General features: G+C 45.3%; 3 protein-coding genes across 7 annotated transcripts; 1 reads left to right on the top strand and 2 right to left on the bottom strand.

The window, feature by feature from the left end:
* Positions 1-40: 40 nt before the first annotated feature.
* Positions 41-10,035, bottom strand: Gpn3 (GPN-loop GTPase 3). 3 transcript variants are annotated; one of them, XM_040731075.1, is made up of 8 exons: positions 9,596-10,035; positions 7,382-7,603; positions 5,369-5,536; positions 3,902-4,026; positions 2,009-2,124; positions 1,787-1,883; positions 742-870; positions 41-655 (listed from the first exon to the last, which is right to left on the bottom strand). In XM_040731075.1, the coding sequence occupies exons 2-8, from the start codon at positions 7,470-7,472 to the stop codon at positions 593-595; spliced, it is 789 nt and encodes a 262-aa protein (XP_040587009.1). In that variant the 5' UTR covers positions 7,473-7,603; positions 9,596-10,035; the 3' UTR covers positions 41-592. The 3 variants fall into 3 exon arrangements, with proteins under 3 accessions (XP_040587009.1, XP_040587008.1, XP_040587010.1); XM_040731074.1 differs by having other exon boundaries at positions 7,382-7,490; XM_040731076.1 differs by having other exon boundaries at positions 7,382-7,490; positions 9,636-10,035.
* Positions 10,036-10,126: 91 nt separating this feature from the next.
* Positions 10,127-18,587, top strand: Fam216a (family with sequence similarity 216 member A). 2 transcript variants are annotated; one of them, XM_040731077.1, is made up of 7 exons: positions 10,127-10,357; positions 11,734-11,792; positions 12,675-12,790; positions 15,262-15,391; positions 15,466-15,637; positions 16,762-16,844; positions 18,235-18,587. In XM_040731077.1, the coding sequence occupies exons 1-7, from the start codon at positions 10,293-10,295 to the stop codon at positions 18,381-18,383; spliced, it is 774 nt and encodes a 257-aa protein (XP_040587011.1). In that variant the 5' UTR covers positions 10,127-10,292; the 3' UTR covers positions 18,384-18,587. The 2 variants fall into 2 exon arrangements, with proteins under 2 accessions (XP_040587011.1, XP_040587012.1); XM_040731078.1 differs by lacking the exon at positions 10,127-10,357 and adding an exon at positions 10,368-10,647.
* Positions 18,588-18,968: 381 nt separating this feature from the next.
* Vps29 (VPS29 retromer complex component) lies at positions 18,969-27,946 on the bottom strand. Of its 2 annotated transcripts, XM_040731068.1 has the most exons (5): positions 27,790-27,928; positions 25,943-25,954; positions 22,841-23,032; positions 19,971-20,206; positions 18,969-19,452 (listed from the first exon to the last, which is right to left on the bottom strand). In XM_040731068.1, the coding sequence occupies exons 1-5, from the start codon at positions 27,790-27,792 to the stop codon at positions 19,335-19,337; spliced, it is 561 nt and encodes a 186-aa protein (XP_040587002.1). In that variant the 5' UTR covers positions 27,793-27,928; the 3' UTR covers positions 18,969-19,334. The 2 variants fall into 2 exon arrangements, with proteins under 2 accessions (XP_040587002.1, XP_040587003.1); XM_040731069.1 differs by lacking the exon at positions 25,943-25,954 and having other exon boundaries at positions 27,790-27,946.
* Between the last annotated feature and the right edge of the window lie 23 nt (positions 27,947-27,969).

Here is a 27,969-nt window from a genome sequence, read left to right as displayed (position 1 = left end):
AAAAAGGGGAAGACCCGTTTCCAACACATACATTCATAAATAAATATCTCAAAACAGTTTTAATTTTAATTATATAAATAATACATGTTTGAATTCGGTAAGATTTATGTATACCCTCCCAATTTTCTTCATTTGGATGGAGATGTTTTGTTATAATAATTGTACCTCTTCAAAAAAGAAAATCCCTCAAAAAAACCCGAAAATCTAACTGTAGAAATAAAGCGCGAGCGCGCGCACACACACACACACACACACACACACACACACACACACACACACAGAGAGAGAGAGAGAGAGAGAGAGAGAGAGAGAGAGAGAGAGAGGGAGAGAGAGGGAGGGGGGGGATAGTTGATCTATATTATGTACAAGTCTGTGCATGAATTGCTACTTTGATTTTTTAAGTCCAAATGATGCTGTCAGAATAAAGTCTCCTCTTGAAAGAGAAGTGGTTTCAGAGCAGAGCACAATCTGGGCTCACTCTGGGGAGAGCCCAGCGTTGTTCACAAGCAGCTGCTTCCCATGGTCACCTCCTCCAAAAGAGTCCAAAAGAGCCTTCCTGGCGGCCACAAGCAGATGGTCACTGTAGTCAACCTCACTCACTCTGCCGATCTTGAAAGTATTCATCAAACATGGAGGAAGACTCTTCTTCCTGTTCCTGACGCAAAAGAAAGACAAAATAGAAAATGAACTCCCTCGTCTCAGGGGACCTTGAGGGAGTTCACACCCTAAATCCCAAGCTACCTTTGGCTCCTTAAACTCCAAGTCCTCCCCATACTGAATGGCAAAGTCGATGTGCTGGAGCACAATGTTCATGCTCTCCTCATCCGACTGATCGTATGGCAGAAACCGGACCATGCTGTAGTCATCGATCTACGAGAGTGCAGTTCACGACAGGGTCACTTGAGGATATGCAGCATATCGTTTCCATCTTGGGTCTGGGGTGTTTTTTGTTTGGCACTGAGTTTCTCTGTGTAGGCCAGGCTGGCCTTGAACTCACAGAGAACCACCTACCTCCCAAGTGCTAGGATTAAAGGCATGTTCCACACAGCCTGGTAACTGATCTTACTCTTACACTCTCCTCTTAGAAGTGGAATGGAGCCAGGCGTTGGTGGCGCACGCCTTTAATCCCAGCACTTGGGAGGCAGAGGCAGGCGGATCTCTGTGAGTTCGAGGCCAGCCTGGTCTACAAAGTGAGTTCCAGGACAGCCCCCAAAGCCACAGAGAAACCCTGTCTCGAAAACCCAAAAAAAAAAAAAAAAAAAGAAAAGAAAAAAAAGGAAAAAAGAAGTGGAGTGGAACGGTGGTGGCACACCAGAGGCAGAGGCAGGTGGATCTCTGTGAGTTTGAGGCCAGCCTGGTTTACACAGCAAGTTCCAGGACAGGTTCCAAGGCTACACAGAGAAACCTTGTCTTAAAAAAAAGACAGGATGGCTTAGCTCAGCAGGTAAAGGTGCTAAGTTCATCCTTAGAACCAGCTCCTGAAGCTTGTCTTCCTGGCACGAATGCACACATGCACACACAAATAAATAAACATAAAAACAAATGAGCAAGCAAACACACAAATGCACTGGACTAGGAAAGGGAGAGCTGGAAACAGACTTCTGACTTATAACTCGTTAGCAAATAGCTGGTTTCTAGGTAACCAGAAGCTGGTACCCATCTCAATTCCACAGCCATCTGAAATGGTAGAGTGTGAAGGCTCAAACACAGGTAGACACTAGCTGGCCGTGGGCAGATACCTGAGGAGCCATTCAAGAAGTCTAGAAGGAAGCACTGTGAAACTTACCAGGCCACACACAGCTTTCGTTAACTTCTTGAATTTTTGGCTTCTTAAGTCACCTGTTGAATCTTCTAGCAGAGAGTACATTTCTGGATCTAGAAACCTGTACAGGTGAGAGGGGAGACAAAGAAGGACTACATGAGGGAAAAGACGGATACCTCAGGACTTGTCTAGCAGAAGGCTCACCCCAAATAGACCCCCACTGGGAACAGACAGCCCTGAACTCACTTCTCAATTTCCTTCTTGGCTTTCTTACTCAGCAGGTCCATCTTTGTCATGATGTTAACTTGTGGGATTTCTAGAGAAATCATGGCACTTAGAGCTGCCAGGATGCCAGAAATAAACTGCAGAAGAAAAGAGCGCAGAAAAGATGATTTTTTTGCCAACAAGGGCATCCAGACTCACTGGAAGGATACTGGCATATGACCCAGAATACTAACCTTGCTAAGAGGTGGCAGAGCCTTGGCCCCAGAGGAGACAAGGGAAGATGTGACCTCATCTATGTGATCAGAGGGGCGTGGCAGGCCTTTAATCCCATCTGAGCAGGTGGAGAGCAAGTTCTGGGCCAGTTTTGATACATAGAAATACTCTATCCCAAATCCATCAATGTCAACCTTCATTGATGACATTTCTTTTTTAAATTTATTTATTTCATGTATGTTGGTGTTTTGCCTGAACGTATATCTGAGTTACAGACAGCTGGGAGCTGTCATGTGGTTGCTGGGAATTGAACCCACGTACTCTGGAAGAGCAGCCAGTGCTCTAACTGCTGAACCATCTCTCCAACCCCTGATCACATTTCTTGACTTTGATCATGACATTAACCTTCTTTTCCACTAATACCCTCAGGACTAATGAGAAACTGAGTCTATAACTCCTAAACTGGACAAAAGATCCTCAGAAAATTAAAAATATTTTTTTAACCCCTATATTTGAGATACTGCCTTACTCTGTAGCTCAGGCTGGTCTTGAACTTGCAGTAACACTCCTGCCTTAGCCTCCTGAGCACTGGGACTGCAGGCATTAACCACATACCCAGCTCAGTAATTTTTTAAAAGCACATTCCATGTTCTTTCAAGACAAGGATTTTTCGGGCTGGAGAGATGGCTCAGAGGTTAAGAGCACTGGCTGCTCTTCCAGAGGTCCTGAGTTCAATTCCCAGCAACCACATGGTGGCTTACAACCATCTGTAATGAGATCTGGCGCCCTCTTCTGGCCTGCAGGCATACATGCAGACAGAATGCTGTATACATAATAAATAAATAAATCTTAAAAAAAAAAAAAAAAGACAAGGATTTTTCTCTCCCTCCTCCTCCTCCTCCTTCTCCATGTGGTTCATGGGAATTGAACTCAGGACCTCTGGAAGAACAGCCAGTGCTCTTAACCCCTGAGCCATCTTCCAGCCACTAGTTTGCTTTTTCTTTCCAGACAGGGTTTCTCTGTGACTTTGGAGGCTGTCCTGGAACTAGCTCTTGTAGACAAGGCTGGTTTTTGAACTTACAGAGATCCTCCTGTCTCTGCCTCCCAAGTGCTGGGATTAAAGGAGTGCGCCACCACCACCCAGCAGTTTTTGGTTTTTTTTTTCTTCTCTCATATATTATATCCCAAACAATTCCCCCTCCCTCCCCTCTCTCAATACTTTAAAATACACACCTAATGCAGTGCCCATTTGCCTTGATTTTTATTTCATAAGCAGTTCTCTCAAATATATATGTGTATATTTAGAGCTCTGGGCAGGCCCAGAACTCAAGGAGATCCTTCTGCCTCCTCCTCTGCCTCCTGAGTGCTAGGATTAAAGGTATGTGCCACCACATCTAGCCCAAATCTATTTTCTTTTTCTTGGCTTTTCGAGACATGGTTTCTCAGTTCTGGCTGGCCTCAAACTCACTGAGATTCACCAGCCTCTGCCTCCTGAGTGCTGGGACTAAAGGCGTGTGCTACCACCGCCCAGTTTCAAATCTATTTTCTAGTCGAGCAAACATTCACATAGTACTCTGATCACTGGAGATACTAAATAAATAGAATAGCCTATGAAACGTCCAGACTCACAAAGAATGAGCAGAGACTGACACTTGCTTTCTACTCAGGACTGAAAAATCTACAAGGGATTCATCCTCATACCTTGAAAGACTCCACCATGAACTGAGAATCAACAAGGAACACTCCACACACTCGGAACTCCCACTGTTCAAGCTGCTGGACCAGCTGCTTCATCACAGGCAGGTGTGTGTACAGTTCAATCTGACCTGGGGAGAGCACCAGAACACAGTAACCTGGTTACGGCAGCTCGTGCACACCCAGGATGCTGCAGAGACATTGTAAAAGGGGAGGGGGCGCACAGTGGTATGATGCATGCCTAGTGTGTCTGAAGCACTCAGTCCAACCCTGGTACTAGAGAAGGAAGTCAGAACCTACTATGACATCCCGGTGCTTTGCTTTGTCCTGTCTGTGGTGCTGGGGACCCAACTGTGGCCTCAAGCAGGCTAGGCAAGCACTCTGGAACTTCATCACCCCTCAGACCCTCAGACTACATTAAGTTTTGTTTCTTCTTTGACTTTTGTTTTTCCTGAGAGAGTTTTATTATTTTGAATTATGTATATTGCAGGTGCCTGTGGAGGCCAGAAGAGGGCATCAGAGCTGAAGTTAACAAGTTGTAAGCCACCCAACACCTATGTTGGGAACAGAACTTGGGACCTCTGGAGGAGCAAGTGCTCTTAACCTCTGAGCCCCTCTCCATGCCCTGCACTCAGCTGTTAAGGGACCTTACAGATTCCCAGGACAACCATGGAGCAGATATCAATTTTCACACCTCAGCTTTTGCCAGGGCTGGGGCTAGGGATGTGACCCCATGACAGATTGCCTCCCTGACACTAACTATCCCTGGGTTCAACCCTCAACACAGAAAAACAAAAATCTAAGCACAGAGAGGCGTGCAGTTTGGGAATATTCACACCCATAAGTATCCACAACACACAGTCACGCACACACACTTCTGTGGGAGCCCATGTGTTTAACACCCACACACACGCGCGCGCACACACACAGAGGCACACTTTTCTGTGGGAGCCCATGTGTTTGATTAAAAGCAAGAGAAAGAAAGCAAGCGAAGGCCGCAGATGAGAGAGGCTGGTCGGGATCAAGTTCACCCCCTTTCAGAAGCAGTTTCACCTCAGACACCTCTGCTCACTGGGCCCCACCATCCCGACCTCCAGTCTGCCTACTGCATCTTTTCTTCAGCCCTCCGCCTGCAGTTGTCTTCATTTTGCCCTACAAACCTAGCTTAAAGGATAAGTGACCAGTGGCCTCCTGAACCTTTCTTCTGCAGAACAGCCTATGTTCCTTCTGTGAGTCACCTGCCACCAATATTAATCATGGGGACTTCGTTTATCTTGCTTGCTTGCCACCGAATCCTAAGCTCCATGGCACTGGCCCTGGCTCCCTTATTCTCAAGGTTGTTCTCAATAAGCACTTGATGAACCCAAGGGATAACTGGAGCCAGCTCCTCGGCGCAGTCATTTACCCCTGCCCCCACGAGGATACAGCCATCACAGGTTCAGGGCAGACAGCACATTCAAGTGGCTAGCACACCTGGACAGTCAAAAAGGATGTAGTCGTCCTCAACGTGTCCCAGGCAGTTCTCCAGCCAGTCAAAGTTGTTGGCAAAGTACTCCATGCAGAATACCAATCCTCCATTGGGACCAAACCGCAGAGAACCGTCCTCCATCACATCGTCCACCTCAATCAGTTCCCGGATGTCTAGAGAGCCAGGCAGGGACCAGCGTGAGCATTCACCTGGAAAACTTCATCCTCCTAGTCTAGTAGTGACTAACAGATATGTAAGAACTCACATGTGGGGCTGGGAAGATGCCCTGAGACTAAGTCCTTGAGGTACAAGCCTGAGGACCCAATTGTGAAACTCTAGCACCCATGTAAAAAGCTGGGCATAGATATATGCCTGTAACCCCAGTGCTGTGGGGTGGAGGAGGGAAGGTTGCTGGGGCTTGTCTCCAGATTCAGCTGCAGAACCTGCCTCAAAGGAGTATGTGGAGTTAAGACATCTGACTGAGCAAATAAATTAAGGCACAGATATTACACAGCAGAACACTATGCAGACAGAGAAAGGGGAGGGAAAGCTCCCCCCCACCTCAGTTTGGGTTTTTGAGACAGGGTGTCACTATGTAGCTCTGGCTGTCCTGGAATTCAAAGAGATCAGCCTGGTTCTGCCTCCTGAGTCTGGGATAAAAGGTGTGTTCCACCATGCCCAACTTGAAGGAGAAGCCCTTTAGGCATTGCCATAATACAATTGCCCAGCTGTATCATTAAGTGGAAACTAAGCTCCTGGCATGGAGCTTCCTGCAAGAATGGGTGTGCTGGAAGAAAAAGGCTGTTGTGACGGTCCACTAGTCTTAGCTCTTAGGAGAATGAGGCAAGAGGATCCATGCAGTTAGGCCCTTTCTCAAGGCAAAACACAAAACAAAGCACAGAAGTCCACTACACACACATGACCAAACACTCAGGCTGGATTTTAGATGCACAAGTTGCTTATGGAGGAACACATCAGAAACTGGTAACACTGGCTGCTCCAAGGAGCGGTTCCACTGCTGGGCCATGATTAGGGAGATTTTTCTGCCTACTTCCTCCTGTGTCCTTCACAGTTTTGACCATTCAGCTGTGTATTACCTGTATCAAGAAGGAATCTAAAACGAAGCCAACTTCCATCTCTTAACTTGATGACCCAAGTTAAGCTAGTTAACTCCAGAACTCACTCATCCTGGGATGGAAGGATGGGAACTGTGTGACTTACCTATAAAAAAGGTATTAAGTATCCTGGAATACAGACAGTTCTCATTCATTTTGGAAATCAATCACTTTGGTCTTGGCTCCTGTTAATTTGGGCTGGCCTCTCATCTCATACAGTTTCCCTCCTGGGTTCTTGAGGCCCCCAGGTCCTTCTAATGCATCTTTTCACTTAAGGCAGCTTCAGAGCTCTCACCCACACAATCCTGAAGCAACAGCCTGCCTCTGAGAGCAATCACAGGTGGTTTCCATCCCCTCCTCAGCCTGCTCCCTGACTCCACCTACTAGAAGCCAACACTCTCCTCATGACCACACCCCTGGCTCAAGTCAGTAACCCCAGAAGTCAAAAGGTAAATGCAGGAAGTTTTGAAGGAAAAGGTCATCCTTGGCTATATAAGGCGTTTGAGAGCAGCCCCAGCTACAAGAAACTATTTCAAAACTCAAGGAAAACTAAAACATTCTGTGGCAGTGTCCACAATACGGCGCCCTCCGCTTCACTCCAGTCCACTCCTACCTGCCGCCAGCCCTGCTGCTCCACTGCTAGCGCTGGTCACAGCTGCCAATGTCGCCACGTCTAACAGCCACTTTCTATCAGTGTCTGACACAACTGCTCAGCTGGACCTCATGTGAGCAAGAGCTCTTTCTTGAAAATGTCCCTTGTGTCCTTTCTGAAGCTGTACCTTCTCATACCTCACTGATACCAGCTCCTCTAACAGCCTCCCAAGAACACACACCCTCAGGGCTGAGCAGCCTGCTTTCAGTGCCAAGGGACGCGGCACTGAAGGGGGCTGTGCCAGGTCTTACCAGCCATCACAGGATAGTTGAAGTGCTCTGCTGCCGGATCCAGGTTGACCACCTGGACAGAGCGGTTGAGGGCTTCACAGTGCTGAACCATGGTGGAACAGTAGGTGCTCTGTGACAGGACAAGGTGGGTGGTTAGCACACAGGGCGGTACGGTGTCGCCCTCCACACCCCCGGGGACTTCGCCACTCTTCGGGGCAGTGTCCACTCAGGCCAAAGCTGCACCTTTGGGGAAAGTGCAGGGAAGGCAGTTGAAACACAGCTACAGATCAAGATGTGGCTTGGGCTCAGGGAACTGTAACAGAGTCCAAAACTTAGACTATGCAAATGACCTCCACTAGGCTTCCCTTTTGACACACTGCTCTCTCTGGCTGGGTCCAGCCCTCCATGCACCAAACGTACTGCAATTGACAGGCCAGCTATCCACGTTCCCACACAGATTACAGGCTCTGCAGAGTCACATGTACAACTTTGGTACTCAGAACCCGTGTTTACTAAATACTCAAGTGGCACAACACCTCACAGACTTGATATGTGATCATCATCTTTGTCTTTTCTACTGTGTGTAGTGTCCCTAATACTATTCCCCTAATATGTATTTACAAGGAAACATTGTCTAGCACATATGAGGCAGAGGCAGGTGGATTTCTGAGTTGGAGGCCAGCCTGGTCTACACAGTGAGTTTGAGGTTTCTCTGGACTACACAGAGAAACGCTGTTACAAAACAAAACAAGGAAACATCGTATAACAATTTAAAATAAAAACAAAAACAAAATATTGGGCTGGAGAGATGGCTCAAGGTTAAGCACACTGGCTGCTCTTTCAGAGGTCCTGAGTTCAATTCCCAGAAACCACTTGGTGGCTCACAACAATCTATGAGATCTGGCGCCATCGTCTGGCCTGCAGGGACACATACAGGCAGAACACTGTTTACATAATAAATAAATCTTTAAAAAAACAACAACAAATATAATATTTCTCTCTCTCTTTCTTTTTGTTTTTTTTTTTTTTTGGTTTTTCAAGACAGGGTTTCTCTGTATTATTTTGGAGGCTGCCCTGGAACTCGCTCTGTGGACCAGGCTGGCCTCGAACTCACAGAGATCCGCCTGCCTCTGCCTCCCGAGTGCTGGGATTAAAGGTGTGCGCCACCACCGCTCGGCGTATATTTCCCATAATATGAAGGTAACTACAAAATTCTGAGTAATTTTTTCCAGACATGGGGGTATCTATCTATAATCCCAGAACAAAGGAAGTCAAGGCAGGACTTCCATGAGTTTAAGGCTAGGGTGGACTACACAGTTAAGAGTGTCTCCATAAGTAATTAGTTAACTTAATTTTGAAATTTACTTATTATTGTTGTTGCAGAAGACCTGGGTTCTCTGCAAGCAACACCCTCTTCTGGTCTCTTTGGGCAGTGTGCACAAGTGAGATAAGTAGCAGAAGCCCATATCCCAACCATATCCCAACCATATCCCAACCACTCCCAACCACCCTCCCTCTGCACCTCCGCCCTCGCGTGCTGGGGTGAAACCCAAGGCTCAAACTTCTGAGGAACAGTGAATAACAAGACCCTATTCTGGGTGTGTGACAGAGGGCCTGTACAAAGACGGACTCAAACTCTGGCCAGAACCGTATGACTGAAAAGTTATCCTTTCTGTATCTTGTCTTCTTTAATCTACAGAATGAATACAGGTCCAAGCTCACGGAGTGGTTATGAAAACACTTGGAACGGCCAGAGCAGTTCCTGGAGCAAAAGTATCCAGTTAATATTATTATTTTAAAAGTGAGTGTTGTGCCGGATGGTGGTGGCGCACGCCTTTAATCCCAGCACTGGAGAGGCAGAGGCAGAGGCAGGCGGATCTCTCTGAGTTCGAGACCAGATTGGTCTACAGAGTGAGTTCCAGGAGCTAAAGCTACACAGAGAAACTTAAAAAAAAAAAAAAAAAGAAGTGTGTTGTGTGGGTACGTGCACATGAATGCACTGTTCGTGGAGGCCTACAGCTCTGTGTGGGTGCCGGGACCCGAACTCGAGTGCCCTGGAAGAGCAGAACAAGCTCTAAAGCGCTCAGCCATCTCTCCTGCCCGCGCACCCCCAGTAACTGCTAAAGCTGCCTTTACTCCCCCAGCAAAAACAAGGTACAAGCAGAGAGCGGAAGCGAATTACCCAGGGACCCCCGGGGCCCCAGCGCTCACGGACCGCAGCTCCTCGAGCCTCACCTTCCCGCTGCCTGCGGGGCCCATAACTAGCTGCGCATACCGAGGCATGCTGGCTCTGCGGCTTCTCACTGTCGCCTGCCACACTGCCTTCAGCCTCCGCGCGAGGCCCCTCAGTACCGGGGACACCGGTACGAGCCAATCACAACCCAGATCACTGCTTCGTCACTGGTATTTACTAAGGAGCGTCCCAAGAGCCAAAATTCCTGAGAAACGCGTCTTGCGGAAAAAGAGGAGGCGGAGACACGGCTTCACGCGTGCGCAGAGAGAGAGTTGCGGGCCGTTGTCGGTTGGCCCACAGGCGAAGCTGGTTGCCTAGGTGACAGCGAATCGCAATAACGCTCATCTCCTTGAGGCCGGTGCCCTGGTTCTTGGGTTTGACTCATAAGGTGACATCCTAAGACTTGCAGATCCACTGAGGGTCTGGAATACTGAGGTGGGGGACACCTTTTGCTTTAAGGGAGCGCGCGTGCGTGTGTGCGTGTGTGTGTTTGTGCTTGTGTGGCCTGGTCCTGACGCGTCCCTGTCACGGAGAGACGCCTAGGCGTACAAGCCTGGTCACCTGAGGCCTCCTCCTCCCCGGGTCTAGCTCCAGGGTCTCGGGTCGCCTTCGGCACGGTCCCGAGGCCGCTCGGGCAGGGTCGGAGGGTAGAGCCGGAGGCCGCGGCCTCAGCGGGCGTGGCGCGCGCGTGCCGACGGGATGCCGAGCCGTTGTCCCGGGGTCGCAGAGCTGCCTGTGTTGGCCAGGACCGAAGGCGGCGAAGGGTGAGGCCCCGGACCCCTGCTGAGGAGTCAAGAGAGAGAGGAAGGGGCCCCGGTGAGGCCGGGACTCGGCTGCCGGGGGGAAGGACTTGCGAGGCGGCCTCGGAGCAGGACAGCACGACTGTCACCCGCTCGGGCTATCAGCCCTGGAGAGGGTCCTGCGAACCCAGCCCCCACCCACCACTCCCCAGACCCACAACTCCGCCACTAAGCCAGTCCCTGCGACATTGGCCGCCTCTTTATCGGATGGGGCTACCGGCCAGGAAGGCAGTTGAGCATGACTCGCTTGGCGGGTAGGTTTCTTGAGACACACTCACTTAGCTCAGGCTGGCCTTGAACTACTCGTCCTCCCGTTCCTCTTCGGAGTGCTGAGATGGCTGGTGTGGACTATCACTCCTGACTAGACGGGTTTTAACTGTTTCCTAGATGGTGAGGACAGTAGACTTGTGATGTCACGCTACTTTCCTTAAAATCAAGAGCAGCAGAATGATTGGGGGGATCCAGTTAGGTCCACAACCATGGCTCTTGCTAAATCCAAGTTTATTAAATATGTATATGTATTTATATTAAATGTGCATTTTATTGTACTATATATTTAGTGCTAAGACTTCTTTTGTTTGTTTGTTTTTCGAGACAGGGTTTCTCTGTGGCTTTGGAGGCTGTCCTGGAACTAACTCTTGTAGAGGAGGATGGTCTCGAACTCACAGAGATCTGCCTGCCTCTGCCTCCCCAGTGCTGGAATTAAAGGCCACCAACGCCGGGCTGTGCTAAGACTTCTTAAAGATGTGATGTTAGGTTCTTTCCTGTTCTTGACAATGCTTGGAGGTGTGCTGGTTCAATGAACTCAGTTACTGGGAAACTGCAGGAAGCAGTTTAAATTTTTGAGAAAAGGAAAGAGCAGACACAAGACTGGAAACATGACTGGTTAAATTTACTGGTTCCAGCACAAAATAATTACTCTTTTCAGTACTGAAATGATTAAAGAACAAGAAAGATATCCTGTGGATAGTACAGGAGCCAAGCTACTCATTTGGTATTGCTGTAAGAATTAGACTAGTGAGCTATGAAAATGAGGCCAACTTTAAAATCATTTCTAGCAAAGTACAAATGGAACTGGGGATATGGCTCAGTGGTAGAACACTCTCCTAACTTCTGTGAGTCCTGGGTTCTATCCCCTCGAAACACACTCACTCTCATCTTAGTATGGAAAGCCTGACAGCTCACTGAGAGAAAGCTTAGATGCATTCTTCTTGTAGCCAAATAGGAGAGAGAAAATTTGCAAGACATTGGTGAAAACAGGAAAAGAAAAGAGCATGTGAGCTGTCTTCACTGGCCACCAAGCTGCCTGATTGCCTATTCCTCGTGTTCTTTTCCAACAGGTCAGCTGGACATTTTTATCACCAGAATTCCAAAGGCACTGGTGGACAGCATAAAGCAGGTAATGCATGTAGATTACAGATCAGAGAAGCCAGTCTGCCTGTCGATAACTACACAATGGAGTCTCAAAGGGCTGGCATGATGGACCACCTGTGTCAGTTCCCCAGAACCCACAGGCTAGGAGTGAACTGATTCTCTTGAGCTGTTCTGACTCATCACCCTTGCCCGTTCTCTCCCTGCCTCACACATGCACAAATATAAAACAGACTTGTTGAACATGGGGCTCTGTACATGCTAGACAGCTACTAAACTGTAGCCCTAAAAATTCTTTAATATCCCCAGTAAACTTGAAACTCTTTTTTGTTTGGTTGTTGGTTTTTTTTGTTTTGTTTTGGTTTTTTTTTTTTTTTTTTTTTTTTGGTTTTGGTTTGGTTTTTCGAGACAGGGTTTCTCTGTATTGTTTTGGAGGCTGTCCTGGAACTCACTCTGGAGACCAGGCTGGCTTCAAACTCACAGAGATCCACCTGCCTCTGCCTCCCAAGTGCTGGGATCAAAGGCTGCGCCACCAACGGAAACTTGTTAATTTTTATTTATTTATTTATTTATTTATTTATTTATTTATTTATTTATTTATTTATGGTTTTTACGAGACAGGGTTTCTCTGTATTGTTTTGGAGGCTGTTGGTCCAGCCTGGCCTCGAACTCACAGAGATCCGCCTGCCTCTGCTTCCCGAGTGCTGGGATTAAAGGCATGCGCCACCAATGCCCGGCTCGCAGCCAGTGCTCTTAACCTCTGAGCCATCTCTCCAGCCCCCTACATTTTTCAAATTTTAACTATCTGATTTAAAATACTCCTACAACTGCTTCAGGATAATCACAAGTAGCCATAAGTATATACTATTAATGAGCTTTGCCTCAGAATGTCGCATGTCTTTGCCTGCAGAAAAATTCAAAGAGGGACGCAGAGTGTACATTGCCAAGCTTCAGGAGTTATGGAAAACTACTCGAGTCCAAACAATTCATATCCCTAAGTCAATGGCAGATTCATCTTTTCTAAAGGTAAGACCAGAATTTAAAATAAAAATTTACTACAGTTGTCAAAAAAAATTACTGTAGTCCTGTGTGAGGTCAGAGGAGGACTTGTGGGAACCAGTGCTCTCCTTCCACCTGGGGAGCAGACTCGGGTTGTCAGGCTTGGCAGGACACACTTTTCCCTGCTGAGCCATGTTGCCAGCCTCTGAAATGTTTCTGAAGGATGCTGACCATTAAACCCAGGGCCTTGTGAATACTAAGCAAGTATCTGCTACCAAGCTACAGATCCAGACTTGGGATTGAAGATACTACTTAGAACTTAAGGCTCAACAGACTACATGGTTTATCTAGTATACTGTCAAGGAGTCCTTGAAGGCAGCCTCCTGCAGAGCAGTGGTCATATAACTCTGTGAAGCCTGTCTGCTTCCATTTTCCTTCTAGCTCTTTCTTTTGGATACTGGCCAAAGCCTAAGCATGCTTTCCCTGGCACGCTAGGCTTTTCCCCTACTTTCTGACCTCCATACCTAACTTGAAAGAAATGAACTTCTCTCCATCTCCCTCCTCCTGGCAGCTGCCAGGATTTTTGGCTTACCTGGCCTATTGTATTTTCCCTAAAACTTAAAAAAAAAAGTGTTGACAGGCAGTAGTGGAACATGCCTTTAATCCCAGCACTCGGGAGGCAGAGGCATGGTGTACAGAGCTAGTTTCATTACAGCTCAGGCTGTTACACAGAGAAACCCTATCTTGAAAAACAAACATACAAAAAATCATCCTCAAAAAGAATGGGCATGAAACCCTGTCTCAAAAAAAAAAAAAAAAAAAAGAATGGGCACGGTAGCATAGGGGTTATCCCAGCACTACGAGGAGAGTAGAGTTGTCTGAGTTTAAAGCCAGCCTGGTCTGCATAGAAAGTCTGAAGCCAGATAGGGCTACATAGAAAAACCCTGTTTCAACAACAAATAAGACACTCACCCCAAAACAGAGTCAGTCAGTAAATATGTTGAATAAATTCATCATAACTACAAGGATTATAGATTCCCTGTCAAGAGTTCTTTCCAGATATATGGTACTTGAGAGTCAATCACCAAGATACTCCAGGGATAAAAATAAAGTCAGAGAGATCAAAGATTACAAAATTAGAAGCATGCAGGTAAAGAAAATAGCAATAAGGATTTTACAACTATTGATTTTTATTCTTCATTAAGGATCACACCTTGAGAGCTAAGCATGGTGGCATGTGCCTGTATTCCCAGCTACTGGGGAGGTTGGGGCAGGAAGGTGGCTTGAATTCAGGAGTTAAGACAAGTCAGGGTAACACGGTGATAACTTATTCAAACAAGCAAATGAACTCTTAAGGGTGTGGTAGCTCATGGCTGTAATCCTAGCACTTGGGAAGATTGGGAATTGGGGCCAGCCTTGGGCTACAAGAGACCTTGTCTCAACTACCAACCAACAAAATTTCACACAGCCTCTTTGAGTCTTATTTCCAGAGTAATATAGATTGTGTGAATTCAAGCTAGGAAAACTTTCTGTAGACTGGTAGTCCTCTGACCAACAGTCCTACTCTTCTTTGGATTAATGACTTATTCAATAATGTAAATTCTGTGTGTGTACATACATGCATAAATGAGTTCTGTATTGGGGGTGGGGGAGACAGGGCTTCTCTGTGTAGCCTTGGGTGTTCTAGAACTCTCTTTAAATTCAGAGATCCCCCTGCCTCTGCCTCCTGAGTTCTGGGATTAAAGGCATGTGTCACCACCACCTGGCTGAGTCACATCTCTTAAGGAAGGATACAATTCTTTTAAAAAGGAAGCACACTGCCGGGCGTTGGTGGCGCACGCCTTTAGTCCCAGCACGCGGGAGGCAGAGGCAGGCGGATCTCTGTGAGTTCGAGGCCAGCCTGGTCTACAGAGCGAGTTCCAGGACAGCCTCCAAAGCCACAGAGAAACCCTGTCTCAAAAAAACCAAAAAAAAAAAAAAAAAAAAAAAAAAAGGAAGTACACTTAGTCAAAATTAGATTAAAAACAAAAAACTTGGTATGGGATACTGTCATCCAAGTCTTCAGATGGAGGCAGGAGGATCAGAAATTGAGGGTCATTCTCAATGACAGATCAAGGTCAGGACCAGCCTGGGATGTATGAAACGGTTTCAAAAAAAAAAGGGGGGCTGAGGAGATGTTGAGTGGTTAAGAGGTCACACTGCTCTTACAGAGGACCAGAGTTCAGTTCCTAGTACCCTCGTTCAGGTTCACAACCACTTCTACTCCAGCTCTAGGGGACGGGTGGGCCACATGCACATGTGCACACACCCACACAGACAGGTAATGTTTAAAAACGTAGGCTGAAAACTAACTCAGTGTGCTCCACAGAGGCAGCAGATACCCCTCTGCTTCTGGAAAGATGTGCCTTTAGCTGGGGCCAGGTAACCTGAGCTGTTTTCAGGTACCATCTCATCCGTCTGCACTGCAGCAGTCAGTAGATCCTCATTCTTTCTTTCAGCATCCAGAACTCACCTCAGGTCAGAAGCGCTACCTGTGCAGCATCGCTAAGGTCTGCAACTCCAGCTATCTGAGGACCTTAATGAAGAGGCAATATGTGCATGTGCTCCGTCAAGGCTCACAAAAGCCAGGCAGGTGCACCCCCACTTGGTTTCTTGTTGGTTCTTATGAGAAGTGAGTCTCCTAACAGATGATTTGTGTGCAGGTGCCCTCACTCATCACAGGAGCCAAGTCAGCTCTCGCTACTCACAGAAACAGCATGCCCCCTGCACTACATGGCGACACCATCTGGAGAGAAAGGAATCTTTGAGCATTGCGGCTGCAACACCTGAAATGATCATCCATTCCCTGTGGCGACCACTGAGACACAAGGAAGGGTTGGTTTCTTGAGTTTAAGAAGGAAAAACTGTACCTAGCTCTGTCTGAAGGGGATCCTCCCGAGTGAGATTAAAGCTCCCATTTTGGTGGCTCACACCTTTAATCCCAGCACTTGGGAGGCAGAGGCAGGTGGATCTCTGTGAGTTCGAGGCCAGCCTGATCTACAGAGTGAGTTCCAGGACAGGCTCCAAAACAATACAGAGAAACTTGAGAAACCCTGTCTCGAAAAACAAACAAACAAAAAAAAGCTCCCATTTTCTATATGTTCACTCTGCTAAACTCAGATGAGGAGTCCATGTCCTCTTCATTGAGATGCGTGGGCTATGACACTTGAGGGAGTTTGAGTTTCTGTAACAGGATGTATAGCCCAGGTATGCCTCAAGCTCATGGAACCCTCTCGCCTCAGCTTCCCACATGCTAGAAGTACAGCTATGCCACCACACCTAGGTATATCACAATATAATTTGTGGGTTTGCAAACATTTTTGATCAGGGCAAGATGGTTCAGCAGGTAAAAGCATTTGCTATGCAAGCCCAATGACCTGTGTTTGATCCCTAGAAAATATAGGAGGAGGAAACAGGGTCCCCGAAGTTGCCCTCTGATCTCCACACATGCACATTCAGACAATAAAAAAAATCTGCATCAACTAGAGACAGACTACTCTTCTCACTCAGTTTCCAAATGATGCAAGGCCTCCAAAAGCAGCATGATGCTCCAGCAAAGGGGAGACAGTGCTCCCCAAGAGGGATGGACTATAAAGCCAGGAGGGAGGAGGAAAGAAGCTGCTGTCAACAGGTGTGGTGGAATAAGTCTACACTCTCGGTACTTGGAAGGATCAGGAGTGTAAGGGCATCTCTGTCTACTAAGTGAATTTGAGGCAAGCCTGGGCTACATGAGACTGGGTCTCAAAAAACAAACAAACCTGCAGCTTACAACAATACAAGAGAAGCTTCAATATCCACACTATGTGGTAATAGTGCTGCATTTCAGGGTTAGTAAATCACAAGAGACTGGGGAATGAAGGGTATTTGGTAATGCCAACAGCAGTAAAAAGAACCTATTTTGAGTTCCACAACAGTGTTCACCATGCTGTCTTCAATTGAAATATTCCCCTTTGTCACAGGTTAAAAATTGGATATGCATCAAAAACAAGATCTAAGTCACTGAAGACGTTTAAAAGACAAGGCAGACTGCTCTTGCTACCAGGTAAATGTGGGATTAAGCAGGCACACACACATATACATGGAGTTAAAGGATTTTTGTGCTTGAAACAAGGTCTCATGTAGCCCAGGTGGACCTAGAACTCCTGATCCTTCTGCCTCCACCTACTAGAACTATAGGTGGGCAGAATTACCATGTCTGACTTACACTTCTGAATACTTTGTTTAAAATACACTAAGTAGTCATTTTGATTATGTCTTGATTAAAAATGTTAAGTGCGATAAGCTCTGTTATTTCAAGTAAAAAGCAACCATGGTGGCACACGACACAGGCCCCAGCACAGAAGCAGGAAATCTCTTGAGCTTCAGGGCAGCCTGGTCTACATAAATTGTGAGCTACACAGTGACACCTATCTCAGAAACCAAAGCAACTAAATGTGAACTAGTTTATGCTTTCATCTAAAAGAATTCACTATTTTCTGGGTAGTGGTGGCACATGCCTTTAATCCCAGCACTTGGGAGGCAGAGGCATCCAGATCTCTGTGAGTTCCAGGACAGACTCCAAACTAAATCTACAGAGAAACCCTGGCTTAAAACAAAACAAAGAAAAACAATTGGAATACAGTGTTTACTAAGTGTGCTATGCAGTAGCTGTAACAATATAATGCTGTGACTACTGTAAGAAAGAGGCGCCGGGCGGTGGTGGCGCACGCCTTTAATCCCAGCACTCGGGAGGCAGAGGCAGGCGGATCTCTGTGAATTTGAGGCCAGCCTGGTCTACAGAGCCGATTCCAGGACAGCCTCCAAAACAATACAGAGAAACCCTGTCTTGTTTTTTTTTTTTTTTTTTTTTTTTTTGGTTTTTCGAGACAGGGTTTCTCTGTGGCTTTGGAGGCTGTCCTGGAACTCGCTTGGTAGTCCAGGCTGGTCTCGAACTCACAGAGATCCGCCTGCCTCTGCCTCCCGAGTGCTGGGATTAAAGGCGTGAGCCACCAACGCCCGGCGAGAAACCCTGTCTTGTAAAACCAAAAAAAAAAAAAAAAAGAAAGAGGCTGGGGCAAGTAGGAGAATAACTTAGTATGTTGGCACACACCTTTAATCCCAGCACTTGGTGTGCACAGGCAGGTAGATCTCTGTTAGACACCAGTTTGGTCTGACATATCAAGTTTACAGGTTAGCCAGAGCTACAAAGACCCTGAATCAAAAAATAAGTAAATGAGGCTGGAGAGAAGGCTTGGTGTTTGGTTGCTCTTCCAGAGGATCTGCAATTCACAGCACCCACCACTCCAGAAGATCGCATGCCTCTTCTGTGAACACACACACACACACACACACACACACACACACACACACCATACATGCAGGCAAAATACCCATACACATATAATAAAAAAAATATTTCCAATACACACTATAAAGGCTTGTCTTCCCTTCAGTGTCTTTAGAAGATTCTCAACCATGCATGGATGAAGAAACAAAGGAGGAAGAGCTACTGAATAAGTGCATGCAGTCCATGTCCATTCAAGAGCCGGGCACATCTCAGGTCAACCTGACAGTCTCCATACCAAGCTCAGCCAGCAGCTAACATCCAGATGCTGAGCCAGAGGTGGACAGGAAGAGTTGTGAGCCATGTATATGACAGTGCTAGTCACCAGTATGTCATTTGGGTTGTTGAGACATTTACAGCAGCCTTCTTCATCCAATATGCTTCTGTGTACCAATGATATATGTGTAATGTATGCTTGTTTCTAGCTAGAGACAATTAAAATTTTACTTGCACAAAACTGAATTTTTAAAAATTTATTTTATGTGCATTGGTGTTTTGCCTGCCGGTGTGTCTGTGTAAAGGTGTAACTCGTAACTCCTGGATGGAGGTACAGACAGTGGTGAGCCACCACTGGGAATTGAACCAGCTCTCTGAGTTTTTTTTTTTTTTTTTTTTTTTTTTGGTTCGTGTTTTTTGAGACAGGGTTTCTCTGTGTAACAGTCCTAGCTGTCCTGGAACTAGATCTGTAGACCAGGCTGGCCTCTGAGTGCAGGAATTAAAGGCGTGCTCCACCAACGCCCGGCTTGCCATACAGCTCTTAAGAGATCTACCTGCCTCTATCTCTTGAGTGCTGGGATTTCCAGTCTGTGGTTTTTAAATTAAACACAGGTTTTCAAGAAAGTCTAAATGGAAGGTAAACATTTATTACCAGAGAAGAGAAAACATACATAAAAATTCTGGATTCTTTCTCTTCATGCACTAGTTTTGTAATGAAGTCCAATTACCAAGTAGGAAGATATTTACAAGGTTAAAATTTTCAAACATGGCCCTGTACTATATGATGGACTTCCTTTCAAAGAAACCATATACTGCAAACTAAGTATATTCTTATAGTTTACAAGAAGCTTACAGCAACTATGTATTAAACAGAGAAGACATCTTAGTGCAAATATTATAAAAGTGATACAACTGTGTGCCTCTTAAGTTTTTAATTAATTGACTTGAACAAGGAAATGGAAAAAAAAGAAAATGATCAAGACAAGCCTAGCTTTAAGATTTTTTGTACTCAATGCGTTCTACTTTGACATCATCTCCAATAAGCTGATAGACGTAAGTGACCACTGTAGAAGCCTGGATATCCATCAGCACAAATGACGGAATAATATTTCTGGAAGGAAAATAAACAGTGTTAGTGTTTTGTACTAAAGCAGTAACACTGTAAATTTCAACTCAAGGTCTTGACCTCAAGAGAAGTATGATTGTGTTACCTACACATTGAAAAGAACAACAGTAGTTGGGTGGTTGTGGTGCACTCGGGAGGCAAGAGGCAGGTGGTCTCTGCATGTCTGAAGCCAGCAAGATCTTTACACAAAGTGAGTTCCAGGGCAGCCAAGGCTATTATACAGAGAAACACTGTCTCAAAAAAGAAAGAAAAGAATAGTAAAAAGGGATCATTGACAAAGATTTACCTATTTTACTGTGCGTTTTTTGAGACAGGGTTTCACTATGTAGACCAAGCTGGCCTTGAACTCAGATATATGCCTGCCCCTGCCTCTGGAGTGCTGGGATTAGAAGTGTATGCCATCACACAGACTCTTATTTAAATGTTGTATTTCTCCTTATGAAATGTCACACACGCAATTACTACCTTCTCTTAGGCTCTAAATGCTAAGTTGTGGTACTTACGTTTCTAAGGCATTATATGCCCCAGTGGCGGAACCTGGGTTAATGTAGAATTTATTTTCATGCTCAAATGCTTCAAATTTGTGTGTGTGTCCTGAGATAAGAATGTCCACATCAAACTGCCTCTGCAGCAGGGCTAAGCTAGCCATGTCTCCCCATGGAATAACTTGGTGTCCATGGATCAGACCGATCTTGAACTGCCCCACAGTCACAACCTTCTGTTCTGGATAATTCAGATTCTAATATAAAAAAGAGACATAAAGAAAATACACATTTCAGACATTTCAGATAGAAACTTACTCAATTTGTTTAAATATTCAGTCTCATATAGGTGCAGTCTCAGACAGCACCCTACAACAAGCGTATTCAAGAAAGTTTCTCAGCTGGGCAGTGGTGGCGCATACCTTTAATCATCCCAGCACTGGGGAGGCAAAGGCAGGTGGATCTCTGTGCTGTGAGTTTGAGACCAGCTTGGTCTACAAGAGCTAGTTCCAGGACAGCCTCCAAAGCCACAGAGAAACCTGTCTCCAAAAAAAAAAAAAAAAAAAAAAGGTTTCTCCTCAGCCTGTAATACTGCAATGGTTTTTAAAACCCAATTCTGATAATGTAAACTAGAAGCTGCCAAGCAACCACTTTATTGAGTTAATTTCTGTAGAATGTGGATTCTCTAGGGTGGGCTGTAAAGAGTAACTGTTCCTGGGCTGGTGAAATGGCTCAGCTAGTAAAGGTGCTTGCCCCAAGCCTGGAGTCTGTCCTGGATCCCACAGGGAATTGGCTGCACAGGCTGCTGTCCTGTTCTCACACACACCGGAGCACACGTGTGCACACCGGAGCACACGTGTGCATGCATGCACACACAAATACTATAATGACAATTAAAAAGAGTAATTGTCACCTCAACCTGTGATTCTCATAACTTAGGGCCCATGACCTATAAGCTGGGGTTTATTTAAATTATGTCCCAGGCTTTATAGATGAGGAAACTAAGGCACAAAGCTGAAACAACTTGTCCAAGGTTACATGCCAATAAGTGGTTGAGGTGAGATCCAAACCCTGGTTACATGGTTCTAGAGTTTGTGTATTTAGCAACTAAATGAAACTTAGCCTTGCTAATTAAACTGTCTTTAACACAAATAGAGAAGTCTTAATTATTTTTAATACCTAACAGGTAGGCTATTCTTCCTTATCTCCCTGGACTTCCACCACCATGCCACCTTCACAGTTTACCCCAAATCTCTTTTAAGTCTGCTAAATATGAACACTGTATGTGCATTCTGTTTGATATAAAGAAACTGTGTGGTTTTTGAGACTTTTAATTTTTGGGGGTTTTTTTGTTGTTGTTGTCCCAAGACAGGGTTTCTCTATATTGTTTTGGAGGCTGTCCTGGCACTCGCTCTGTAGACCAGGCTGGCCTCGAACTCACAGAGATCCACCTGATTCTGCCTCCCAAGTACTGGGACTAATGGTCTGCCACAAACACCTGGAGAGATTTTTAATTTTTATTTTGTGTGTATATGCATCTGTACATGTGTCCATGTGTGCTGCTGTACACATGTGGCCAAAAGACAACTTAAGAGTTAGTTCTTGCCGGGCGGTGGTGGCGCACACTTTTAATCCCAGCACTCGGGAGGCAGAGGCAGGCGGATCTCTGTGAGTTCGAGGCCAGGCTGGACCAACAGCCTCCAAAACAACACAGAGAAACCCTGTCTCATAAAAACAAAAAAAAAAAAAAAAAAAAAAAAAAAAGTTAGTTCTTTCCCTCAACCATGTGGGTGCTGGGGATCAAACCAGGTAATCAGGCTTGGTGGTAAGCATCTTTACCCAGAGCCACCTCAATGGCCCTAAACCCTTTGAAAGCACTAGCCAAGTTAAATAATTTTTGAAAAGCTTAAGATTCCTAGGAGTGGCCTGGAGAGATGGCTCAGAGGTTAAGAGCACTGGCTGGTCTTCCAGAGGTCCTGAGTTCAATTCCCAGCAATCACAAGATGGCTCACAGCCATCCATAATGAAATCTGGTGCCCTCTTCTGACCTGCAAGAATACATGCAGACAGAACACAGAACACTGTATACATAATAAATAAATAAATCTTTAAAAAAAAAGATTCCTAGGAGCACAAAATAATTTCTTTATATTGGAATCATGTTTATTGTGAATTATTCAATTCCAACATATTTATTGAGGGTCAGAAGAAAAGTAACTTTCAAGAATCACATTATTTAATAACTAATGGGCAAAGCTGAAATTTAAGAACTCTTTATTTTTGTTTTGTTTTTTGAGACAGGATTTCACCATGTGGTCTTGGCTGTCCTGGAACTCACTCTGTAGACCAGGCTGGCCTGAACTCACAGAGATCTGCCTGCCTCTGCCTCCCGAGTGCTGGGATTAAAGTCAAGCACCACTACCATCTGGCATAAGAACTCTTAATTTTATTCCCCCTCCAAACAGGATCTTGTTTTACAAACCCAGTTGACCAGGAATTCACTTTGTATCTTCAGGCTATGCATATAAGGTATGTAAGAATGAAACAAAAATGAATTGCTGTTTAGACCTGGCTCTTATCCCTAATATCTCATTACATATGTGCAAATGTCCCCAAATCTGATAATGCCTAAATCCATAATGCTTCTGGCTATAAACGAATGAATATTTCACCTGTAATTTTATAGTTCGGTGACAAATAACTGTGATGTTGAGGACTGAACCCAGGCATTGTGTATACTTAGATAAGTATTCTACCACCAAAACTGTCTAGGCCTTAGGGTAACTTTTCAAGGTGGGAGGGATAACAATGGAAAAACTCAAGTCTAAAGGATAAAGTTTATGCAAAGCAGCCAGAAAGGGGCACAGATATGAGAGAAAGGAAAATGGCACCTCGTCGAAGTCTCCTCTTACGATGTGGACATCACCAGCCAGAGTCTTGAGATAGTCATAACTCTCCTTGGTGCAAAGGTTTCCCGTGCAGAGAATGTGCTGGATTTTTCCTGGCACCAGCAGTTTTTTGAATTTAGCCGGCAGACTGTTACACCGGTGTGGAATGTGCAGATCTCCTAACACCAACACCAACTTCAGGTGTCAGAGTGAAACAAACACAGCATTAGACATGATGGCAAACAACATGATTTTCCCATGAATCCCCCTTTAAACTTGTCAGAAACTCCAAGAACCCAACAGAGCAGAAGTTACTAATATAGTTCCTATCGTGGGTCAACAAATACGTTCTATACTAATCTTATCTTGGATATCAAAAGTTGTGTTATTTTTATTTACCTAAATCAAGTTTTCTAAAATGATTCACTAGTCAGGTGTGAGAGCACACACCTGAAATCCCAGCACTAGGTAGGCAGAGGCAAGAGACCACTGCAAGTTCAAGACCTGCCTAGTCTACATAGTGAGTTCTAGGTTAGCCACAGCCACACAGAGATACTGTCTCAGAAAAAGTAAAAAGGATTGATTTAGAAACACACAAATTATACTGAATAGAATGAAAACTGCAAACTGAACAATCTATTGCTGGAATCTATAGCATTTGATGACACAGTAATATTTTCTGCAACTCTAATAAAAACATTGTTAATGAAAATTATCAGAAACAAAATGACATGGCCCCAGAGAGATGGCTTAGATGCTAAAGAACACTGGCTGCTTTTGCTGAGGTCCCAGGTTCAGTTCCCAGTACCCACAAGGCAGCTCAGAACCATCTAATTCCAGTTCTCGTGGATCTAATGCCCTCTTCTGAACTTTACAGGTACTGCACTGGCTAGTGTTGATTAGATACATGCAAGCAAAGGAGTTTTGGTTGGTTTTGTTTGTTTGTTTTTTAACTGAATATGCCTGAGTAGTGGTGGCACATGCCTTTAATTCTAACAATCAGGAGGCAGAGACAGTTTGAGGACAACCTGGTCTACAAAGTGATAATACAATGAGACCTTGCCTCAAAAAGGAGAAAGAGGAAAGGAAGGAGAGAGAAAGGGGAGAGAGATAGAGAATATCTAGAGTACAGTGGTTCGTGTTTGTAAATCCAGCATTCAGGGGACTGACTGAGACAGGAAGACTGCTAGTTCAAAGCCAACTTGGGCTACATGGCAAGCAAGTTCCAGTTTGAGGCCAGCCAATGCTGCAAAATGAAACATTATACACACAAAATATATATGTGTGTGTATATATATATGTATATAAATATAAAAATGAATTACTAGGGAAAAGTTAATTTTAGAGTGAACGCTAAGAACTCTTTGGAGAACATTAGCCCAAATTAACTGACTTTGTTAATTCAAATTCTTAGCAGTATGTTACAGGGAACAAAGGCCTATGCTTTAGAGTCTCAACAGACGCATATGTGCACCTTATTTATAAATTTTGCTATTTTCACTAGAAACCCCACTGTCATATTTATATTACCTAAATAAAACTGCTTCTTCCACCCCCTAAGTATAGCTTGTTAACTTAAAAAATAACACTTTCACAATTACTTGTGTATTAGAGAAGTAACACAAAAAGCTAGATAACTGAGTGAGGAGTTTAGCAGGCAGATCACTGTAAGTTCAGGGCCAGCCTGGTCTATGTAGCAAGTTCTAGATCAGCTAAAGCTACACAGTGAAATCCTGTCCAAAAAAAGGGGGCATTTGTGTGTGTGGGGGGGAAGCCTATGAAATTTTAAATTAAAAAATTTCAAGACTGAACAAAATAAACTGACAGAATATTGTTTAACAGTTCATTTAAAGATAACACATGTGCCTCCCACACACAGAGCATAAGAGATTTTCCATGTTGATTAGTATAAGCTTACAGGATTTTCCTGGCACAGATGCTCCATTCATCAATGCACACATTCTAACTGCTTTTCAAGACATGGCTATCACTGAACAGTATCAAAGAAAGCATTACATATTTAACAAGATACTTTTGCCACCATAATGTTAAATTAATTTAAAACAGTTAATTTGGCAGCTGGAGAGGAGCTCAGTGATTAAGAGCACTGACTGCGCTTCCAGAGTATCCAGGTTTGATTCCCAGAACATGGTGGCTCACTACTGTCTGTAACTCCACTTCCAAGGGATCTGACACCCCTTCTGGCCATACCAGGCGTACAGGTGGTGTACAGACAGACATACAGACAAAACACATCCACATAAAATAACTAATTTTAAAAAAGTAATTAAATTGAAAACCAATCAAAAACCAAAATGTGTGAAATGAGAATGATTATGAAAACAAGCTTGATTCTCCAGCAACAAAAGTCAAAGGATTGTAAAGAAAAGGAACTGCTATCAGGACACAGAGTAGCTGAAGAACTGGGTGGTCACAAAATGAGCACTTTGGGGGAAACCTGTGAAAGCTACAACCGATACAAAGTATCCACCCTCAATCAGTAGACAAGCACCTTGACACAGAACAGTCTTCATTTTAGAGGGGATCCCTTCAGATCTGAACTGATGAACTACTGTGGGATGCTGAAAAACATTTTCTATATTAAAAGAAAGAACTCTGAACTCCTGAGAGGGTGTATATCTAAAATAGGCTGAAAATCTCTGGGACTAAAAATGAACTGTTCAGTCAGAATGTTCCAGAAAGAACATTAGTGACACACAGTACTGTATCAAGACTGAAGACACCAATTCTATGAGGTGCCATCAATATCTTTGACTACTAATATGTAAGGACTGTTACTGGTTAAATGGTCACACAGGAACTTTCAAGGATCCACAGTAGGACAGAATTCTATGATTTTCTGCTGGTGACCAAACTATAAGAAACACATGACACAGGTCACAAGTGCCCTTGCCTGAATTCATGATGACAAATCAGGTTAAACAAACAGGAGAGGCAGCAAAGAATCTGGAAACAGCAGTCTTGTTACATTCATAAAAGAAACAACCCAAATGAAGCATGGGGATTGGGTCACTTCCTACTTGAGAGATCAGCTATCAGCCACCCAACCACCATTGTTAGTAGGAGCGGAGAAAAGAGACTTACTCTGTGCCCAGCCTTAGTGGAATGAAGAAGTTGATTGCAGACAGGGGAATGAAAAAAAAAAGGGTGAAACATGACTGATGTTAAAAGAAAGCAACAAAAGTTAAAAGAAAAAACATACCAACTATGCAAATTTTGTTAATGATTTCTGAATGTTATGGAAGAAAATGTTAAAAATCAGCTGTGCTGAAAATAATTCCAAAGAATACTCACTTTACTTTCAGACATAGGACAAACACCCCCACACAGCAAACTTGCCTTGCCAGTGTCACTCTACATTTTCTCTTCTTGCTTTCCACACTGCCTCCTGTCCCTTTATGTCTCATTCGGTGTACTCTTTGTAAGATTAGATATTTATAATCGGAAGAATTCACCAAAAACAGTTAAGGCTATCCTTTGCTGGTTCCTAGGGTCTTGCTGTCTCTGAAGTATACTGGTTTTTATTTATTTATTTTTTTTATGTTTGAGGTTCTAGCAGTGAAAAACCATGCTCCAGGGGAAGTTATTATTTGCTATAGAGACATTACTAACACAAGTACATAATCAAATGATGAAAATGTCAAGGAAAGATTAAGACAATTAAAAACCAACACATGCTGGGTGCGATGGTACCCTCCTTTGGGGCCAGCACTCAGGAGACAGAGGCAGGCAGATCTCTGAATTCCAGGCCAACTCGGGCTACATCGTAATAACCCGACTTAGGCATCAAGAGATGACTCAGTAGTTAAAAGCACTTGCTGATCTTGCAAAGGACCCGGATTTGGTTCCCAGTACCCACATGGCATCTCACATTTGCCTGTAACTCCAGGCTTCCAGTGGCACCTGTACTTTCGTGATGTACATAAACTCATGCAGGCACACGCACACAAACTAAAAAGAAATATTTAAAAGAAACGTGATGAATAGCAGGGCAACGACCCTTAAACATAAGTGTTCCACTTCCCAAAACGACTTCAGAAACATGGATCATGGCAGCTAATTCTTCTTTCCTGAAAGTGTCTCCAAATTTCCATAAGTTGACTAGTCCACTTTAAACTCGGGTCTGTTTAGAAGCAAAAACCAGGTGAGTTTAAGCACTCATCTTTGGAACGCTTATAAACCACCCTTTCAAAGGCCGTTTGAACAAGAATTATCTCTGCAAAAAAAAAAAAAATGCAACGTGTGCCCATCATCCAGAGAGGTGCCTTCACTTTAACCTTCATCAGCATGATCAGCAAAGCTCGACAGAGACCCTCTACAAACTTTGGGGAGCAAAGAATGCCTTAAAAAGTCTAATTAGAGGGACGTGTCTGCTCCCCAGGTTTTATACCACAAAGGTCATGGGGCAGCAATCTAAGGGGGGTTGGGGGAAAGGCCTGATACAGACTATGGAAGCTAAAGCCCTCAGACTTCAAACTATCCCCACGAGTTCGTTCTAAGGGATCGCAGCAGTCACAGGAGACAAGCGGTCCCTTTTGGGGTCCTGGCCCGGAGTGGCCAGTGCAGCGGTCCCTTGTCGTTCTGCACCGAGGCCGGCCGTCCCCAGCAAGCCCCGGGGAAGCAGGAGAGGCACGTCCGACCACACGGACGGCCTGAGGCCTCCCCGGGCCGCAGCGAGCCGATCTCGTGACAGGACGAGAGGCCGGGTCCTCCTCGCACGCCCTCTGGCCGCTGGGGCGAGGGGCGACGCCAGGCCGGGCCGCACCCTTGGCCAGCCGCGCTCCTCCCGTCCCTCCTCCGCGGCCTTCCCAGGCTCGCGCCTCGGCCTCGCCCGCCCCAGCCTCCCGGATCGTCCTCGTCCCGACGCCGCAGCATCCTGGCCCGACCCGGGTCCCCGCCGCCGCCACAGCCGCCGCCGCCGCGGTGCTCACCATCCTGTCACCGGGCTTCGTTCAGTCACCACGAACGCCGCCGCCCTCTTCCTCGGGCTCCTTGGTGGACCCGCCCACTTCTTCCGCCACCAATAAGACGCGAAGTTTGAGAGAGACTGTCCTACGGGATCCCACAAGGGCCTTTCCCCGTCAGAAAGCGAAACTGTGCTGGGAGGAAGT

Source organism: Mesocricetus auratus, unplaced genomic scaffold, assembly GCF_017639785.1.
Source record: "Mesocricetus auratus isolate SY011 unplaced genomic scaffold, BCM_Maur_2.0 Super-Scaffold_100025, whole genome shotgun sequence".
Classification (NCBI taxonomy): domain Eukaryota; kingdom Metazoa; phylum Chordata; class Mammalia; order Rodentia; family Cricetidae; genus Mesocricetus; species Mesocricetus auratus.
The sequence above is the reverse complement of the archived record's forward strand: the minus strand, read 5'-3'. Positions and strand labels throughout refer to the sequence as shown.

What these genes read in the sequence shown, in the direction of transcription:
- Gpn3 (XM_040731074.1), bottom strand. Translation starts at nt 9,643, where the DNA reads ATGCCTCGGTATGCGCAGCTAGTTATGGGCCCCGCAGGCAGCGGGAAG. An exon ending in CATCCTTTTTGACTGTCCAG is followed by an intron (nt 4,027 to 5,368) that starts GTGTGCTAGCCA and finishes TGCTCTCCCCAG; the next exon opens with GTCAGATTGAACTGTACACA. An exon ending in TCATGGTGGAGTCTTTCAAG is followed by an intron (nt 2,125 to 3,901) that starts GTATGAGGATGA and finishes TTTCTTCTGCAG; the next exon opens with TTTATTTCTGGCATCCTGGC.
- Fam216a (XM_040731077.1), top strand. Translation starts at nt 10,293, where the DNA reads ATGCCGAGCCGTTGTCCCGGGGTCGCAGAGCTGCCTGTGTTGGCCAGG. An exon ending in AGGACCGAAGGCGGCGAAGG is followed by an intron (nt 10,358 to 11,733) that starts GTGAGGCCCCGG and finishes CTTTTCCAACAG; the next exon opens with GTCAGCTGGACATTTTTATC. An exon ending in TCAAGGCTCACAAAAGCCAG is followed by an intron (nt 15,392 to 15,465) that starts GCAGGTGCACCC and finishes ATTTGTGTGCAG; the next exon opens with GTGCCCTCACTCATCACAGG.
- Vps29 (XM_040731068.1), bottom strand. An exon ending in TAAGAGGAGACTTCGACGAG is followed by an intron (nt 20,207 to 22,840) that starts GTGCCATTTTCC and finishes TTTTTATATTAG; the next exon opens with AATCTGAATTATCCAGAACA. An exon ending in GCATATAATGCCTTAGAAAC is followed by an intron (nt 19,453 to 19,970) that starts GTAAGTACCACA and finishes TTTTCCTTCCAG; the next exon opens with AAATATTATTCCGTCATTTG.